The 18,254-nt window shown below is 42.3% G+C and overlaps 2 protein-coding genes across 12 annotated transcripts in view; one reads left to right on the top strand and one right to left on the bottom strand.

Moving 5' to 3' along the window:
• SAP30BP (SAP30 binding protein) overlaps positions 1-15,693 on the bottom strand; it is a 60,323-nt gene extending 44,630 nt beyond the window's left edge. Inside the window, exons 1-3 of one of the 4 annotated variants that reach the window (XM_048819243.2) lie at positions 15,537-15,693; positions 12,971-13,080; positions 9,991-10,038 (exon numbers count right to left, since the gene is read on the bottom strand). In XM_048819243.2, coding sequence (XP_048675200.1) covers positions 9,991-10,038; positions 12,971-13,080; positions 15,537-15,651 — 273 coding nt within the window. In that variant the 5' untranslated portion in view covers positions 15,652-15,693. The remainder of the gene's footprint in view (positions 1-9,990; positions 10,039-12,970; positions 13,081-15,536) is intronic. The other 3 variants (XM_048819244.2, XM_048819245.2, XM_048819246.2) reach the window with 3 other exon arrangements.
• A 68-nt stretch (positions 15,694-15,761) lies between these two features.
• RECQL5 (RecQ like helicase 5) overlaps positions 15,762-18,254 on the top strand; it is a 58,594-nt gene continuing 56,101 nt past the window's right edge. For 5 of the 8 annotated variants that reach the window (XR_012664909.1, XM_075119271.1, XM_048819238.2 and 2 more), the window contains exons 1-2: positions 15,972-16,044; positions 17,172-17,307. Coding sequence is in view for 6 of the 8 variants with exons in the window: in XM_075119271.1 (XP_074975372.1) it covers positions 15,988-16,044; positions 17,172-17,307 (193 nt within the window). In the remaining 2 variants the exon portion in view is untranslated. Of the gene's footprint in view, positions 16,045-17,171; positions 17,308-18,254 lie in introns of those variants that run through there. The other 3 variants (XM_048819237.2, XM_075119270.1, XM_048819241.2) reach the window with 3 other exon arrangements.

Genomic DNA, 18,254 nt, shown 5'->3' with positions numbered 1-18,254 from the left:
TACTCTTTCTAATCTCTCCTCATATGGAAGCTCATCCTTTTAAGACATGTTCATACTAGTTCCTATTGCTTATGATATCCATTCCCTATATTTGAGGGTTGCATGCATCCCACTGCTGGTTGAGTGGACCTAAAGATATTAGCAACATTTTAAAAGTTACTACTTTGAGCTTCATAACTCAAAATGTTTGCCCAATTAATCTTAGAATTTCCACTAAAAAGAATTTTTTAGTGGAAATTCTAAGATTAATTGGGCAAACATTGAGTTATGTGAAGCTCAAATTAGTAACAAACAAACACACAAACTCTTTTTGGCAAAAATTGGTGCCGGTGGCTTTCCAGAACTGGGCTTAAAACAGAAGCTGTCTTACAGCCTTGAGCACAGAGTTGCTAGTGTGCTTTGACAGTGCCAGTGTTAGAGACTCCATTATCGTATGTTCACCTGCTGGTTTACAGAGCAAAACTATCACCCGAAATCAGTAATATCTCTGAGAGCCCACAATGACAGTTAGGAAGAGCTGGGGGAGGCAAGAATGATCACAAGCATCACAGTTTGGATGCTGTAATCCCATACTGATATTACTCTCCCCTCCCCCCAAATCAAAATGATTGCTATCTCCTCCCTAAAAGTAGCCAAGGGATCACTCATCCACTGAAGGAATTATTCTATGGGAGGGCTGGATCAAGGTTACAGTAAAACCTGAGCATGTCTCTGAAGGTTATCAAAAGGCCCTTTGTTAGATTTGCTTAGGAAATACACTGTTTTTCTAAAATCTGACACCCCTCTGCTTCTTTTGTCCTGTAGTCTAAGTCTAACTTGGCAGCCTCCTAGAGTCCCGATACACAAAGTGAGGGGAGGGTTCCATGAAAAAGGAACTTCTGACAGGACAACAAGCTTTCAAAGTCTGTAAGCAGTTATTGGACTCAGGGCATCTCTACACTGCAGTTAAAAATATGCGACTGGTCTGAGCCAGCTGACTTGGGCTCACAGGGCTTTGTCTCAGTGGTTGTTTAATTGCAGTGTAGATATTCTGGCTAGGGCTGCAGTGCAAGCTCTGGGACACTCCCACCTTGCAGGGTCCTACAGCCCAGTCCAGCCCAGCCAAGCCCAAAATGTCTATACCTCAATTAAACAGCCCTTAGAGCCCCAGAGAGCTGTAGGTTATTAACTGCAGTGTAGACATACCCTCACTTGCAAGTAAGCGGCCATATACACTGACTTCCTGATATCAAGGGTAATCAGCACAGTAATCAGGGCTTGAGAGTTAATGATTGCCCTGCAAATGCCATCTGAAGGGAGCCGAGCAGAAGGGTTGGGCTCACAGTCCTTGCTTGACTTCAATGCCCTGTTTTAATAGCCCATCCCCACAATGTCTAGGTCCAGAATCCTTCAGATCAGAATTTAGTAGGGGGGTATGCCTAATACTATGATTCAAACCAATTTCTCCCCCCCCCAAATGACTAGCCCAGTTTATGCCAAAGGAATTAAAAACAAAAGGAAAGAGGACCCAAGGGCTTATTTATTTACTGCTTTGAAATAGTAACAATATTCTGTGCTTCTAGCAGTAGGCCAAGCACACTACATGATTACACACAGCTCCTTAACCCTTCCCACCCTAAACAAGAGAGCCATGAATGCCAGTAGAATACCACATTTTAGAGCCAGGTTCACAAAGCCGCCATACATTTCCCTCTTGCCTCAAACCCATGGCTCCACACCCAGAAGAGAGGGCCCGAAGAGGCTATGTAGGTTGTGGGATGCCATCCATCCAAGTCCTTTCCATGCTAACTGAACGGTCAACCATTTCTTCCCCCCCTACTGAATATAATTCTGTGTGTTTCTGTAGTTTTTTTATATTATATATATATATATATATTTTTTTTTTTAATTACTATCTGCTTACAGTAAGGGGTTTACCTTCTTGGTAATTATAGTCCCCCATGTAAAGGGATTTGGGTTTACACTCAGCATGCAGGGTCTCATACCAGGGACAATTCTCCCCAGGAAAAATTCTAGAGATCAATCTGCTTTTTTCAAAGTTACAGCCATCAGGAGCTTGTGCTTCTTTTCATTAGAACACCATATTGCTGAACTAGCTTCCTGCTCACTGTCTGCTCTGAGCAAAAGTTTACACTTCTCTAATCAGTTTGAAGGCACACACTTTTCATTCACTGACACACCCGTCTGCAGTTAGTCAAACAGCTCTGATGTATAAAATCCTTCTGCTAGTCTTCACCAGAGAAACAGCAGTGTGACACATCAGTGTCTGAACTTGAAAAGCTTATTGGGACTTGCTGCTCAAGAGTTTAGTGTCAACATGACAAAGAGGAAGCTGCAGTCTGTTTGGTCATTCAGGCTGTTTTCGTCTATGATTGAGATAAGTGAGAAGGCATGTGCCCGTGGCACTTCTTATAAGTGAACAGAAATATGTTCATCGAGAGCAACTGCGATATTTGATAAAAAAACAAGGAAAAAGATACAGGGTAAATGTAAACGTAAGTGCTGTGTAGGGGAGAGGAGCCTGGGCACTTCTCCATATTTCCATGAGTCACAGGTGGTGACCAAATTTGGAAAGCGTTCCCCCACCATACCTTTTATATAAAGCTAGTACAGAAAATTATGCTTTTATCCACTTATAACTCCACAGCCTTTGCCTATGACAGCAATGACACCTTTCTAAGGCGGTGTGTTTTTGGCCTAAACAGCAATAAATTCTGAACTGCTTTTATGCAGTCTCTGGAATGGACTTGAGCCACAGGTGCAAGGAATCCTAACTCCATGTAACCTTCTTTAAATTAGAGAATCAATGTCTTGCTTGATTATTGTTCAGATAAAATCCTACATTTAATTTGACTGAGCACAAACTTAAAGAATTCATTCCCCATTTGCTCATAGCTGTGCCTATTAGAAAGGCAGCAGAACATGTTCATTGGTTATGAATAACTGCACAATTAACTGATCCAAGAATAGCCGTTTAATCTCATTTTTACAACAGGATAGCATGGGTTTCATCTTCGGCTAGCCCTAAAACCTGAAAGGGTTGCACCAGGCCATTTCTACAGCACATGGAAATGCCCAAGCCTCACACTTAACATAGATTTCCAAAAGTGAACTGTGTGGCTTTATTCTGAAATATGCAATATTTATTGCATATTATACCTTACACCTAACAGCAAAAATATTTTTAAGTACATAAGAAGCAGGATGCCTACCAAATAATCAGTGGGGACACTGGATGATCAAGGTACTAAAGGCGCAGTCGAGGAAGATAAGGCCATTGTGGAGAAGCTAAATGAATTCTTTGCATCAGTCTTCGCTGCCAAGGATGTGAGGGAGATTCTCACACCTGAGCCTTTCTTTTTAGGGGACAAATCTGCGGAACCATCCCAGACTGAGGTGTCAATAAAGGTGGTTTTGGAACAAAGTGATACATTAAATAGTTATAAGTCACTAGGACCAGATGATATTCACCAAGAATTCTGAAGGAACTCATATGAAATTGCAGAACTACTAACTGTGGTTTGTAAATGCTCTTAAATCAGCCTCGGTACCAGATGACCGGAGGACAGCTAATGTAATGCCAATTTTTAAAAAAGGCTCCAGAGGCAATCCCAGCAATTACAGATAGGTAAGCTTAACTTCAGTACCAGACAAGCTGGTTGAAAATATAGTAGAGAACAGAATTTCAGAGACATAGCTGAACACTATTTGTTGGGGAAGAGTCACTACGGCTTTCGTAAAGGGAAATCATGCCTCACCAATCTACTACAATTCTTTGCGGGGATCAACAAGAACGTGGACATGTGGGATCCAGTGGATATAGTGTACTTAGGTTTTCAGAAAGCCTTTGACAAGGTCCCTTACCAAAGGCTCTTAAGCAAAGCAAGCAGTCATGGGACAAGATGAAAGCTCCTCTTATGGATCAGTAACTGGTTAAAAGACAGGAAACAAAGGATGCAAATAAAATGGTCAATTTTCACAATGGAGAGAGATAAGTAGTGGAGTTCACCAAGGATTTATACTGGAACCAGTGCTGTTCAACATATTCATAAATGATCTGGAAAAGGGGGTAAATAGTGGGGTGGCAAAGTTTGCAGAGGATACAAAAAAATCACTCAAAATAGTTAAGTCCAAAGCGGACTGCAAAGAGTTACACGGATCTCACAAAACTGGGTGACTGGATATCAAAATGGCAGATGAAATTCACCACTATAAGTGAAAAGTAATGCACATGGGGAAATATAATCCAAATTAAACAAACAAAAGTGATGGGGTTTAAAGTAGTGTTACCACTCAGAAGATCTTGGAGTCATCATGGATAGCCCTTTGAAAACAGCTGCTCAATGTGCTGCAGCAATCAAAAAGCAATGTCAGGAACAATTAGGACAATATAATGCCACTACATAAATCCACGTAGGCCCACACCTCAAATACTACATTCAGCTCTCATTGCCCCATTTAAAAAAAAAGTTAGAATTGGGAAAAAATACAGAGAAGGGCAACAAAAAATGATTAGGAGTATGGAACAGCTTCCGTATAAGGAGAGATTAAAGACTGGAATTGTTCAGTTTAGGAAAGAGGAGATATGAGAGAGGTCTATAAAAGCATGAATGGTGTGGAGAAAGTGAATAAGGAAGTGTTATTTATCCCATCACATAACACGAGAATTAGAAATCACTCAATGAAATTAAGAGGCAACAGGTTTAAAATGAACATAAGGAAGTAATTCACAAACGGCATTGTCAATCTGTGGAGCTTGTTGCCAGGGGATGTTGAAAAAGCCACACACAAAGAAGTTTAATTGGGTTCAAAAATGATTTAATAAATTCATGGAGGATAGGTTCATCAATGGCTGTTAGCCAAGATGAAAAGGCTACCCCATGCTCCAAGTGTTCCTAAACTTCTGACTGCCTGAAAATCTGACTGAACACCAGGGGATGGATCACTCGATAATTGCTCTGTTCTGTTCATTCCCTCTGAAGAATTTGGCCCTGGCCACTGTTGGAAGACAGGATACTGGGCTAGATGGACCATTGCTCTGACCCAGTATGGTCATACTATACTTATGAAACCAATGGAGAATGAAAATTATGTTTGACTGGAAAAGATATTATCCAAAGCTGTTAGTGGGTTAATCAAATGGCTCTCCACTAGTCATGCCTCCACCTTGGGTTTATGATAGCCAGGATTATGGTTACTCCCTAGTTTGAACATGTTAAGAAGATCAAAGGGATGGGAAGAAATAAAACAGAAATATACTGCCACTTGGTGGAAAAGGTAGGTAAGAAATTCTTGCAGAACTTTTAAAATGAACTTTTCCAATGGATTTCTTGGTAACATCACTAGTGAAAACGCAACCAGCACCTTAGAGAAGATTTATGGTGATGAGTTTTAATAAAATCCCACCCCACTTTAGGAATCTGATGTTGGGTCACCTGGCAGGATGACATCCTGAGGAAGCCCATGACTGGGGACTCTCCAGGCTAGCAGTTCATTTAAAAAACAGAAACCACCTAAAGGATATTTTGTAGCACTCTTATTTTGCACCCTTGGCATATGCCTATTCTGTTTATGCCTAAAGCCAACAGATAAGGAAAATATAAATTGAGCATTACAAAAGCTCCATTTCCTTTTGCTCTCCCTGCCATTTCTTCCAGCTCTTCCCCAAGACAGATGCAACTTCATAAGACTGCCTCCTCACACAGAAAGGATATTTCCCTGTCGTGCTGGCCAAGATCTAGTGCAGCAGTTCTCAACCCATGGCCCAATTAGCACACAGCTACGGCCCAGCTGAGTACTTAAAAAAAATTCAAAGTTTGCTGCTCTGTTCTGATAGGGGGTAGGGCTGGCTGAGAGGAAGACAACCTTTGGCTGCCTTCAGGAGGGCTCTTGCCAGCAGGGTGCTGGTGAGTGCAGCAGAGGGCGGGAGAGTGGGTCTCCAGGAAGGTTTGTGGGGGGGAAGGGACTCTGAGCTGTGAGGAGGCAGTACAAGGGCAAGGTATTATTCCAGACTAAAGAGAAGTTACACACACTTGTATTAAATATATCATCGTCTCTCAAAAGACCTGAAAGCACTTCAGACGTTAAGCCTCAAAATCTCCTGGAGGTAGGTGGAGAGAGATTAAACAACCTGCCTAAGATTACACTAAATCTGTGGAAGAGTTAGGAAAATAATACCAATCTCCTCTCCCCTGCCCCTCTTCCTCAAGTCCTCTGTCTTGACCACAAGACCTTCCTTCCTCTCATGTCTCTCTGCCAGCAAGAAAGTTGAATTCTAAGTTATCTTAAAATGTTTAATACTTCTCTAAACTGCACAGAGAATTCAAATACAGCTATAATCATATCAATGCCCCCAATGTGATTACTGTAAACATGGGCTGTCAGGTTATGAAAAAAATAATGAAAGCTTGAACCATTTTTCAGAAGCATGACGACGCTAAAATGTTCTTCCCCTCCAGTTTTCCATGGGGTTGTGTTTTAAACCATTCCAGTTTCTTCTTTTTTCACATTAAGTTGGAGCTCTTGATTCTCACATCCAAGGCTGCGCGCAACTCTTTTCCTTGTTAAGGGCCTTAACTGCTATAGCAGTGGGTACAAGTCCTCTGAAGTCAGTGGTGATGCACCTGCTTATATATGCATTGAACTTGGCCCCAGATCTCAGCTTTCACTTCCCCCTAAGCACAGCCTCCCTCCATGTCCAACATACTCCACTTGCCTAAATACTCCAAGCCTCAGCCTCCCATTCAGCTTTACATTTTCTTCCATGCTACAGGCTATGATAGCAACAGTCTACGTCTTGTCAGCACTGACTCCTCTCTTCTCACGTCCTTAATTAAAGGATTTTTCTCAATTCCCAATACACCTCTACCCAGATATAATGCTGTCCTCGGGAGCCAAAAAAATTTTACGGCGTTATAGGTGAAACTGCATTATATCGAACTTGCTTTGATCCACCAGTGCATGCAGCCCCGCCCCCCGGAGAGCTGCTTTACCACGTTATATCCAAATTCGTGTTATATCGGGTTGCGTTAAATCGGGGTAAAGGTGTACCAATCTCCTCTCTGATGCTCTAATTCCAAGTTTTGAATATAACTGTCTCTCTTTAATACTGTATTTCAATTAGACCATTAAAGTCCTTGATGCAAGACCCGCTTTTATGTTTCAACAATGTTTTGTTCATTTACTGTATGGCTCTCTAACACTAGTCTATGTAATTCTCGATTTCCCCATTATCTCTTCTGTTATAATTGTTCTTCCCCAGGGCAGGTGTAGCTGGCACTCTGCTCCAGCTTTGATAGAGCAGCAGTGGAAAGCCAACGTGAAAGAGCAGGCCTTAAAAAGAGCCATTGCCAACTTAAATGGAGGAATAGCACAGATTTGAGCGGTGGCTCTATTCCTAGATCCATTTGAATTCCAGGACAGCATTAAATCAGTGGCAGAAAGGTGACAAAGTAGAATGCATTTTCTGAGGACCAGGGAGGCTGCAGGCAAGGTGTTCCTAGTTCAGGCACTGGAATGGGAATCAGAACTTAGTGCATTACCTTAGACATGTCACTCAGCCTCTGTGGCTTTATTTCTCCGTTTGTATTTTCTTGCCTGTTACTGCTCATTACAAATGTGTGCGCACACAGAGAAGCTCTATTCTTCCATCTCCTGCCTGTTTTACCTAGCAGTGCAAGAACCCAGACTAAGTGCCTTGAGGCAGGAACCATCTTTTAGTTATGTGTTTGTACAGTGCCTAGCACAACAGGCTAATCCATGAGCTGGGCTCCGAGGCAGTACAGTAATACAAGTAATACTAAGTGTTTGTGGCATCAAAACTGCAGCCCTAGTGATTGATTGGGACAGCAGTGGATATTAGGCATTAGAAGCATGAAAGTTATAAAGGAGAAAACTGTTTATGAATATTTTGATAGATAGCACGGTGATACTTTGCTAAAACCTAAATACATAAGATGTAGCAGGAGTGATTGCATCACTGCTATCATGGACAGGTTTTTTGTTTGCAGCTGAATGATATGTAACATGGGGAAGAAAATTAGTATTTTCTGGTGGAATCAACAGCTGGAAAAAGGTGTCATGTCAACTGCTCTGGAGATTGAGCTCATTCATTCACACAACAGGTGCAGGACAAGTAGCCACACCAGGGTCCTGTATTCTGCAGTAAGGGCTAGATTCTGCTGGAGATTCTAAACTTTTGTTTTAAAAAAATTGTTGCTAGCCCATATGGTTGTAGAAACATGAACCAAGAGCAAACCAATGTGTGTATTTTCTTGACTCTGCTGATGATTTTAGAAGAAACATCCAACTAGTGTGCTTAGCCATTGGTGACAGATGCAATAGCCAGTATTTAGAAGTGGAAAGTGGTTGCTGAGGTGGGGCACTAGATACGGGGAGCAGGCTTCACGTAACATAAGAATGGCCATACTGGGTCATACCAAAGGTCCATCTAGCCCAGTATCCTGTCTTCTGACAGTGGCCAATGCCAGGTGCCCCAGAGGGAATGAACAGAACAGGTAATCATCATCAAGTGATCCATCCCCTGTTGCCCATTCCCAGTCTCTGGCAGACAGAGACTAGGGACACCATCTCTGCCCATCCTGGCTAATAGCCACTGATGGACTATCCTACATGAACTTATATAGCTCTTTTTTGAACACTGTTATAGTTTAGTTGCAATCACTTCCCCCCTTGAATAAAGACAGAAGAGAAAGCTGCAATGTATTTCTCCTTTTTCCTGGTACCAAAAGCCTCAGCTCTTCCTGTATGCCAAAAGCCTCTACCATGTCCCATGCATTCCCAGATGCAAGACATCCGCAGACTCCTATCTAGCTGCCCAAACCTTTAAGTATGGACAGACTTAATACAAAGAATTACGTAAACTGATGAGGCGGGGTGGTTGTGAAACGTTCAAATCAGATAAAAAATGAAATTATGTTAATTTTCATGCTATCCTATAAAGACCTATATTTTAAGAGTACCTGAAGCTACCACAGCATTTCCAATTTCCTGCTGAAAATCAGAAGGCCTTGTTGTAGAGTTTAAGTATAGCTTGTCAGGGAGGACACAGGTCCTTGGTAAAACTAAGGCCCTGACAATCTGTTCTCTTTCAATATCCAGCAGCACTTTTCATATTGTTAGGGAAATTCATTCTTAACCTAATTTCCTAGGCGAATTCTAACATTAGTTTTCTCTCTATATAGATGCTTCCTATGCAATTTCAAGTGGATACAGTATCCCCACCACCACCAATTATACTTCCTGCCCCTGTTTAGTCTTGCTACACTCTATTAAACAGCTGCTGCCTCGCACCACAGGAATGTGTCAAGTATTCCATGATATATGCTATATAAGGCACAAGGGTGTGAAAGGTAATTTATAAAAGCAATTATTTGGACATCTCTAATTTGATATTAATGATGCTCTTTCACAGTCAGATAGCTATGCACAAAGAATCCCTACAACAGAAACACTAAGTGTGAAGTGCTTGGATTATTTCTCAAATGATTTTGTAAAATTTCAAAATCTCTAGGAATACACTCCAAATTGATTCATCATCAAGCTGTTTCTCATGTAAAATCTGTCTTCCAGGTGAAAGAGTTCAGATATTTGTGTCAGAACATGGCTCTGAATATTCAGGATAGGCTCCTTGTATTACATTATGATTTCCTTCAGATCATTGCAATAATGCCTCCTTCAGTATACCATCATGTCAGATCCATTTCACAACATGGCTCACTCATGACTTCAGACCTCTGTATGCCAATCAATGCCCCAGCTAGATAGCTCTGCTGCCTCTTCAGATCTTTTTCAGGAGCCAGAATTAAAATCCCTGAATATTCATGTTACAGGTGCAAATAAATAGAATAAAAACAATTAAGCACTAAGACTAACCAGAGCAGAAAACAAACCATGAACCAAGCCGTGCTGTTAAGACTTGTTCCTGTTGCAGACAGCTACCCAACCGCACCCCACCACACTTCCAAATACCTTTAGGTCACCAGCCTCAGGTTTTTCAGTCTCTGAATCGTCATCTTCCTACAAGACAAGAATTTACAGGATTAAGCTTAAAAGGTAGGCTTGGCAAGTTCCTGCATATATAGCAAGGGGCTTGCATTCAAACAGCCCAGTGACAGTCCAAGACCCTTTCAACCAACAAGTCATCATGAGCTCAATCCCACCCCTTTGCATGACTAAGAGATGAATCAGATAAACCATGGAAAAGAGTTGTTTAGCAAAAGCACAACCCCAAGTAGCAAACATCCCTTGAAGAATTCATACAGCTTCTGAAGATTCAAAACTAGACAATAAAAGGCAGCAAGCTTTTGTCACTTGATAATTCCAGCTGTTAGTTTTTGCTTGCTCTTGCTCAGTAATCCTCACAGAAAAAGCAGCATTTGCAAGACCTACTGCACGCCAAGCATACACCAGCAACATACACAGGACACACCTTGCCTGCCAACCCACTCAGCATGCAGGCTTGGTGGCGCTAAGCCAGACCCACAAGCTCCAAAGATCCAGTGATGCCAGCACACACTGCATCTTTGTCATTCTAGTTTAGTACCCTAAGTCACTTTCACCCAACTTCCAAATACACAGGAGGAAACAGCCGGAGTCTGGAAGGATTTCATTCTACCATTTCCATCCAGAAATAAGAGGCAGATGCTGCACAAAATGCCACCAAATAAAGAGTTTTAAGAGATCAAGTTCTGAAGTGCATTGGCATGGAAAACCCTGCTAAAGATGACCTATGACTTTACCAGGTTTGATCATCAGCTGGGACTACACTGCTCCATTAGCTACTGAACTTGGGTCATACAAAGCTATGTATCTTTAGAGGTAAATACATAACTCAAGTCAAAACATGTCACTTTTGAAGAAATAGAAAGAATATTTTTTGTCCTCCCATAACTTAAAGACCGCTGACTGGATTTTCCCCAAACGTCTCCATTCAGTTTCAACTCTAGCCCGAACCCAAACACTTGATGTTTCAGCTTCAAAAAGAAAAAAAATTAGAAATTTAAAACCTGAAAGACGTTGCTAACGAAAGTGCCATCTCAGTCTTAACTAAGAAGTCAAACTGCCAGAAAATTCAATATACATTATGTATATAAAGATCACAGTAGAGAATAATTCCATGTTTTTTATCAGACTCGTGATGCTTTTACCAATGTGAAGGTGACCCTTTATTTAAAATGGCTATTAAATCAAAGAGAACATGGGGTGAAATACTTCCACGAATATTAAGTCTTAGACAATGCAAAGGATTTTTAGAAGACTACTGCCTTAACATATAGGTACTATTTACAAAACCAAACATACAAGTTACACACAACTATTTAGGGACGTAGCCTACCAGCCAATACTATGACCAATGTAAACATATGGAAACACAGACAAAAACTTAGTCTAGGTAACTGGGTCGTAGACCATCCAGGGCTATAAGTCACATACATAACTGGAAGTGTATGAATAATTAGTACAGAGATTTGAAGAAAGTTAGATGCTCTCCACATCTTGCCTCCTCTGAGATGGTGGCTAGCTACATTATACATTCCAAGAAATTATGCATGCAGATCTTGAAAAATCCACTTCTCAGTGTTGAACAAGAAAGTTTTCCTGGCAAGCATTTCAGCCTAACCCATCAGTTCCTGCAAAATTTAAGATCTCTCTCTCTCTTTTTTTAAATAAAAGGATGCTTTTAGCCCTTACATTTGCCAACATAACACTATGAAACTGCATTAGTTTACACTCTTTCTGAATACCCAAAAGTTACTCCAGGGTCTCTGCTGTCACAGCTTTTCTAAGCTGCAGAAGAATGAATTTAACAAGAAAAGTGTTTCACTTCTGCTATCCAGAGCCAGTGAAAGTATAACTTAGCTGTCCCAAACTGCAGCTGGAATTTAAGAGCAGAAGCTGAGACATTGAAGTTAATCACAAGGAAGAGTCACAAAAAATGGAATTTGTGGAGAATGATTACAGTCACAGCAATCACTTCCCTCCTGCACTCCTCACAGCAGCTAAAAGGCCAGAGAAGGGGCAAAGCAGCAGAGATACAATCTTGTACCAGCCAGAGCTGTGGAGGGCAAGGAGAGAAAAGCTCCTTCTCTTCCTTTCTGCAGCTACAGGACGGAATAAGCTTTATGTTTCTCAACCACCTACTACCAAGGGTTGGATCCAGAAGATGGTTCCTCTTAGCTGGATCCAGTGATGGAACCCTAAAATAGATTTCTAACTTCCCCATTCGTAGCTGTTTGGCTTCTCATTAGGCCATTGCCCCATGATGAGACTGCCCACCCTTTTGTATCTCATAACTACATTTGGCTTATTGGTGCCCTGTGAAGTTCTCTATATATGTCTTAGGGATGCTTTGCGATACACATTACTCTGGTATTTAAATGCTGTTGTAAACATGCCATGCTTTCATGACAAACAAAAGCCATACAGATCTAGACAAGAAATCACTGCTACACCATGATACTGATGTAGTAAGTGGGATTATGCACAGAAAAACCAACATGATGCTACACAAGTTCATTCCTGCTAATCCTCCAGCCTGATCATGCAAAAAGCTAGCTGCCCTTTTACAGGGCTTTCCCCATGCCTCTTAGAAGTGCAGCTGAGCTTTCCACCACTCTTCTTCATTTCCCCACTACAGGATTTCAAACACCAATTTTATATTTCAAGAAATGAAGATTTATTTTATACTTCCACTATCAATACATAAAGCCAGTACCTTATCTTATCCACAAAGTGGAGCCAAAATGGCAACTAAAAAGTTAGCCACAAGCAACACAGATGAGTTGAGCTGATATTTTTAAAGGTAGAGTTCTTGGATTTTAAAACAGACAAAAGGAAATTAAGTTATTTGGTAAGCATGGAAGCATTCTGAAGTCCCTATATAGAAGGCACTATAGAAACATTTAAATGGGGAGTCAGACCAGCTAGCATAAGAGGACAAACTACTTACTGAATGTCTACTGTTTTCATCATCCTCTTCCTCATACCCATCCTCATCTCCTTCCAACCGGGTGAAATCATCTTCGCCATATGCTTCTGACACCAGACCTCCTTTTTCTTCTAGTCCATGCACCGGGGGGGGGGGGGGGGGGAACAGAAAAAGCATAATCAAGGCATAAAGTTAACTTAGAACAGGGTGGATAAAAACGATTTTTCAAATCAAATTTTTAATTTAAATTAAATACATTTTTCTCATTATAAACACACTTAATTTTAAATTACGAGAACATGTGTTAAAGCCTAAGTTCACTACGGTCAAATCATTTAAATTAAATAATATTGAGTAATACTTGTTTTTATTTTGACTTTTAAAGAAAGTCAAGCCACCAAATTGTTTGAAGTCACTGACTAAACACTTGGAACCAAAATTTGCTGAAGTGCTAAACCAGTTTTTGACAGCAGTTCCCTCTTCTCTAGGTGCAGAGAGAATATTTTCTTCATTTCAGTTTATTCAACTAGTTCAGTTCAATAACTAGTTCATTCAAAGTTAAGAAACTGACAGAGCTGAAAAAGCAGGCAAGCTCATTTTCCTCTCCCAATCTATTAATCAAAAACTAGATAGGAAGAGATGAGATCTACTAGTTCTAAAATTTCAAAGGATATGGTGACCAAAAATAATCCGGTCAATTCACTAACTAGATTATTTCTTTAATAAATTAGTTTTGTAAAACGTGTTTTGATAATTTTTTCCTTTCTGTATCCAGCACACTTATGGTAAATTTCTTAATAAGAACAATTTTAAAATGCAGGCTTTGTACTTTTAACTGAATTCCAGTGTCCAAGTACAGCTTGACACACAATGACAATGACTGATTTAATAAAACAGAAAATGGTGACAAATGCATTCCTTAACATAGTAAAAAAAAAAAAAATTAAGAAGCCAAATAAAATGTACATTAAGCTACATAACTGGTTAAATGTGTAAAGCAAGAGTGCACCATCCTGATTAGCAAAATTTAGCTTAACAACTATATTTTAGTTGCAAATTAACACATTTGAATGATTACCAACCAATGAATGTCGACCTTTCTTTAGGAAAACTGCTTAAAAAAGTACAATCAGAAAAAAAAAAGATTAAGATGAATCCACCCTGATTTAGATGGACACTAACAGTAGCAAGCACAAAATGTGAGCTTTGCAACAGTATTAATACTTTGCAACAGTATTAATACATTCTCGTATTAAGTTTGTGATCCACTATAATCCTGAGATCCTTTTCTGCAGTATTCCTTCCTATGCATTCATTTCCCATTTGTATTTGTGCAACTGATTATTGCTTCTTAAGTGCAGCACTTTGCATTTGTTCTTATTGAATATCATCCTATTTATTTCAGACTATTTTGTCACGCCAAACTGTCAAGACCATTCTGAATTCTAATCTTGTCCTCCAAAATGCGCACGACACTTCTCAGCTTGATACTGCCTGCCAACTTTACAAGTTTACTCTCCATGCCCTTATCCCAATCATTTATGAATATCTTGAATAGAAGTGGATTTAGGACAGATCCTTGTGGGACCCAACTCAATATGCCCTTCCAACTGGTCTGCGAGCCATTGATAACTATTCTCTGAGTACAGTTTTCCAACCACTTACACGCACATCCTATAGCGGGTTTGGCGAAACTGTATTTCCTTAGTTTGTTCACAAGAAAGTCATGGCAGGCAGCACCAAAAGGCATACTAAAGTTGAGATATAATACATCTCCAGCTCCCCGCTACCCTTTTTATCCTGTCAGAGAAGGATATTAGGCTAGTTTGACCTTATTTGTTTTTGACAAATCCATATTGACTGTTTCTTACTACCTTCTAGGTGCTTACAAAGCGATTATGGGATTATTTGCTCCCTTTATCTTTCTGGCTACCAAAATTAAACTGACTGGTCTGTAATTCCCAATATATTAACTTCCCACTAGATTCACAGAGAACTTTTCACTATTAATGCTGATTGTTTTCTTAAGATGGAAACAGCGTCTGACCCCTCTGTAGGCGACTGGAGACAGGAGGTTGCTCCCTTTCTCCGGTTACTGGTGGTGAGAGAATAGAAGTAAATTCTTCCTTCTCGCAGCTACCACACGAGATTTACAGCCCCCCAATTAGCATACCGGGGATGAGGTGATACGGTTCCCGGAACCGAAAGAATATTCTCACTTCTGCTACAACGGAGGGAGGGAAAAGAGCAGATTTCCCTTGACCCGGGGAGAGGCTCTCCCTAGAGATTATGAGTGGGGGCGTTTCATCCCTTCCTGGGGCGCTCTGGTGGAGGGGGGGTTCCCGCCTCTCGTAGGGGCATTCCTCCGCCGCCACTTGGCTCCCGCCCGTGGGTGAGAGGCTGCGGAGAGGAGCGGGCAGCGTTTCTCCGGCGGGGTGGGGGAGAAGTGTTCCGCCCCTCCCGCGGGAACACGCGGGGCGGATGCGACCCCCGCCGGGGATGGGCGTTCTCCAGCCGGTGGAGGAGCCCGGTCTAAGTGGGGGCCCTGCGGGAAGGGGGAGCAACGGCAGCTTCCCCCGGAACGCACCCGCTGCCGTCCCTCCATCGCTGCCCGCCGCGCCGGCCTCGCTGTCGGATTCGGGCTCGGAATCCTCTGCGTAAACCGCCAACGACGACAGGACGCTCCGCTTCGCGGCCGCCATCTTCCTCAGCCCGGCTAACGCACGCTTCCGGCGACCGAGGATGACGCAGGCAAAACGCTAGGATTAGAAAGAGGCGAGCGCTATAGCAACAAGACCCGCCCCTTCCGGCTTGTGTTGAGCCTGGTGAACTCAAGCTTGAAGCGCTTCTAGGGTCCGTGGAGGGCCTAGAGACACGTGGCCCTGTTAGAAGGGAATGTGCGCCCACGAGGACGGAACTCTAAATGGCACCTACTGGGCTGTTTAAAGGGGATTGGCCCTGACGTCATCAACCCGCGCCCAGGCGGGAGCAACAGCAACAGCCGCTGATACGGAAGCTGAATAAGTGCGAGTAACGAGATGGGGGGGCCGCCTGGGCGGAAGGATGTAGGCAGGGGGAAGTGGAGGAATAAAGGGGTGAGGGGATGTTGTGAACACCTGGGGATAAAGTAGTCCCTGGAGTGAGGGTGCAGATCAGGGGCTGGTCTCTTGGGTCTGGGCCTTCACCTCTCCCTCGGCCGGAGAGTGCAGGGGTGGGACCTTGCTTCAAGTGGTTCCTTTGCCAAGCAGAGTTGCTGTCCTAAAACCAGCTCCGGCCCCTGGGGCCTGTTCTGAGTTAAAGGGGACCCTGAACCTGCCCATTTCCTTCATTCCTTTCCCCTCCTGGTACTTTCGGCTTTGCTGCCTCAGTGATAATTAGGGAGGGGGGAGCTTTCTAGGGGAAGGAGAAGGTGGTAAGAGGCAGGCGTGTGGGTGGAGGGAGTAGACTGAAGGCAAGAGGATCTGGGCATAGAGAGGACATGGGTGTGCCAGAGGGGAAGGAAGGAAGCAGTGAGTGTAAGGGAGAAGAAGGCTGTGGGAACAACTGGGAAGCAAGTACAGGCAGAGAAAACCAAATGACGCAGGGCTGGGAGTGAAATCAGGCCTGGCAAGCAGTAAGGTTGGCAGAGAGGGGAGGAGAGCAGGTGAAGATGGTGCCAGTATGAAAAGAGCTGGTGTGAGGGGTTAGGAGGGTAGAGGCCATGGGATGAGAATTGAGAGTAGGCAGAAAGGACACAGATGTTCCCTTAGCCTTTCCTGTTTAATCAGGCCATTCCCCCACAGCAAGCTTCCCAGTGGGGTGGCAGGTTGTGTGTGAATCAGATGCTCTGCTCAGTCTAAAGAACGTACTGCATAAGTGAATTCTCTTCTTGCTCAGTTGTTTCTGACATGTGGCTCTACATTAGAAGCACTAGCTAGAGCTGTCTTTAAGAAGGGATTTGCCACAAGTGTAAATGAGATTAGATTTTCCTTATTTTTAGGATGGGGGAGGGAGGCTGATTTACATGTGATTCTGTCTCTGTAAGAGAGAGACTTTGGAAGCATAGATACTCTCAGAAAAATATTCCTGGAGCAGTTTAACCCGTGATGCTTTGGCAGCCAATAATCTAATGGGAAAAATTCTCTCTCAGTGACCAAGAAAAATTTGTGACTGGTTGCTGGTGTGAACAACAGTTGAGCTAAGTAAGCTCCTTTCCTTCTCCTTTACCTTGACCTATTTCCAGTACTGTACCTATAGGATGAACGACTACACTCCCTCAGGCCTAGATGGCAAGGTTCAGAAAACTCTGAAAAAGATCTTTGGGTTTGACTCCTTTAAAACGTCTCTGCAAGAGAGTGCAACCATGACAGTGGTGAAAGGTAAGGAATGACTGTCTTGCTTGGGACTCTAACCTTGTCTCTTCAATTTTCAGTCTTGCTGCGTGAGATGGTGTTCAAAGAACCAGTGTCACACCTGTTTTAACGTAGTGTCAAAATCCCAGGATCCTTCTCTTGTTTCTGCTAGAAACCAGCACTTGCACGCAGCTGTTGCCAGCAGCCAGGGTGGCATTAGATCACCAGTATGGTTCTGCCTATTAAATAGCATGGTATTGGTTGGCATCCTTCTTTGTCAGTGGATGCTGTTTAATACAGAGAGAGTTTATTTGAGAAAAAATATTCTATCTATAACTGAGAGATTCTCAGTTCCAGTCCAGTACTGGGAGAATTTGTGGTAAAGTTTAACAGGCTGCGATAAAGGTCAGGTGATTTGGTAGCTGGATGTAGACTCTGCCAGATGAATTAAAAGCAAGCTTCTCTGGAAGTGAGCTGATATAAGTTTGGTATGTCACTTAACTTCTCTGTACTTTGATTTACACCTCTGGGTAGAATAATTCCTGTCACCCAAGTGTGTTATGAGGCTTAATTAATGTTTATAAAGTGGTTAGAGTTGCTTGGAAGGAAGCCAGTAGAGAAGTGCAAAATATTGCTATGATTATTTATTATTTTATTATTTATTATTATTCTTTTAAAAATTAAAAGAAACCTCTCTCATGTTGGCGTGCGGCATTGTACTTGCAGAGACACACTTCCAATGCAATGTGTCTTGTCATAGAATGTCATAAGATATCAGGGTTGGAAGGGACCTCAGGAGGTCACCTAGTCCAACCCCCTGCTCAAAGCAGGACCAATCCCCAATTTTTGCCCCAGATCCCTAAATGGCCCCCTCAAGGATTGAGCTCCCAATCCTGGGTTTAGCAGGCTAATGCTCAAACCACTGAGCTATCCCTCCCCCTGATCTAGAAGACTTTGTGCCCAGTTCTCCAGGG

This window comes from Caretta caretta, chromosome 14 (genome assembly GCF_965140235.1).
Source record: "Caretta caretta isolate rCarCar2 chromosome 14, rCarCar1.hap1, whole genome shotgun sequence".
Taxonomy (NCBI): domain Eukaryota; kingdom Metazoa; phylum Chordata; order Testudines; family Cheloniidae; genus Caretta; species Caretta caretta.
Note: the sequence above shows the minus strand (reverse complement) of the source record. Positions and strands in the feature narration are given on the sequence as shown.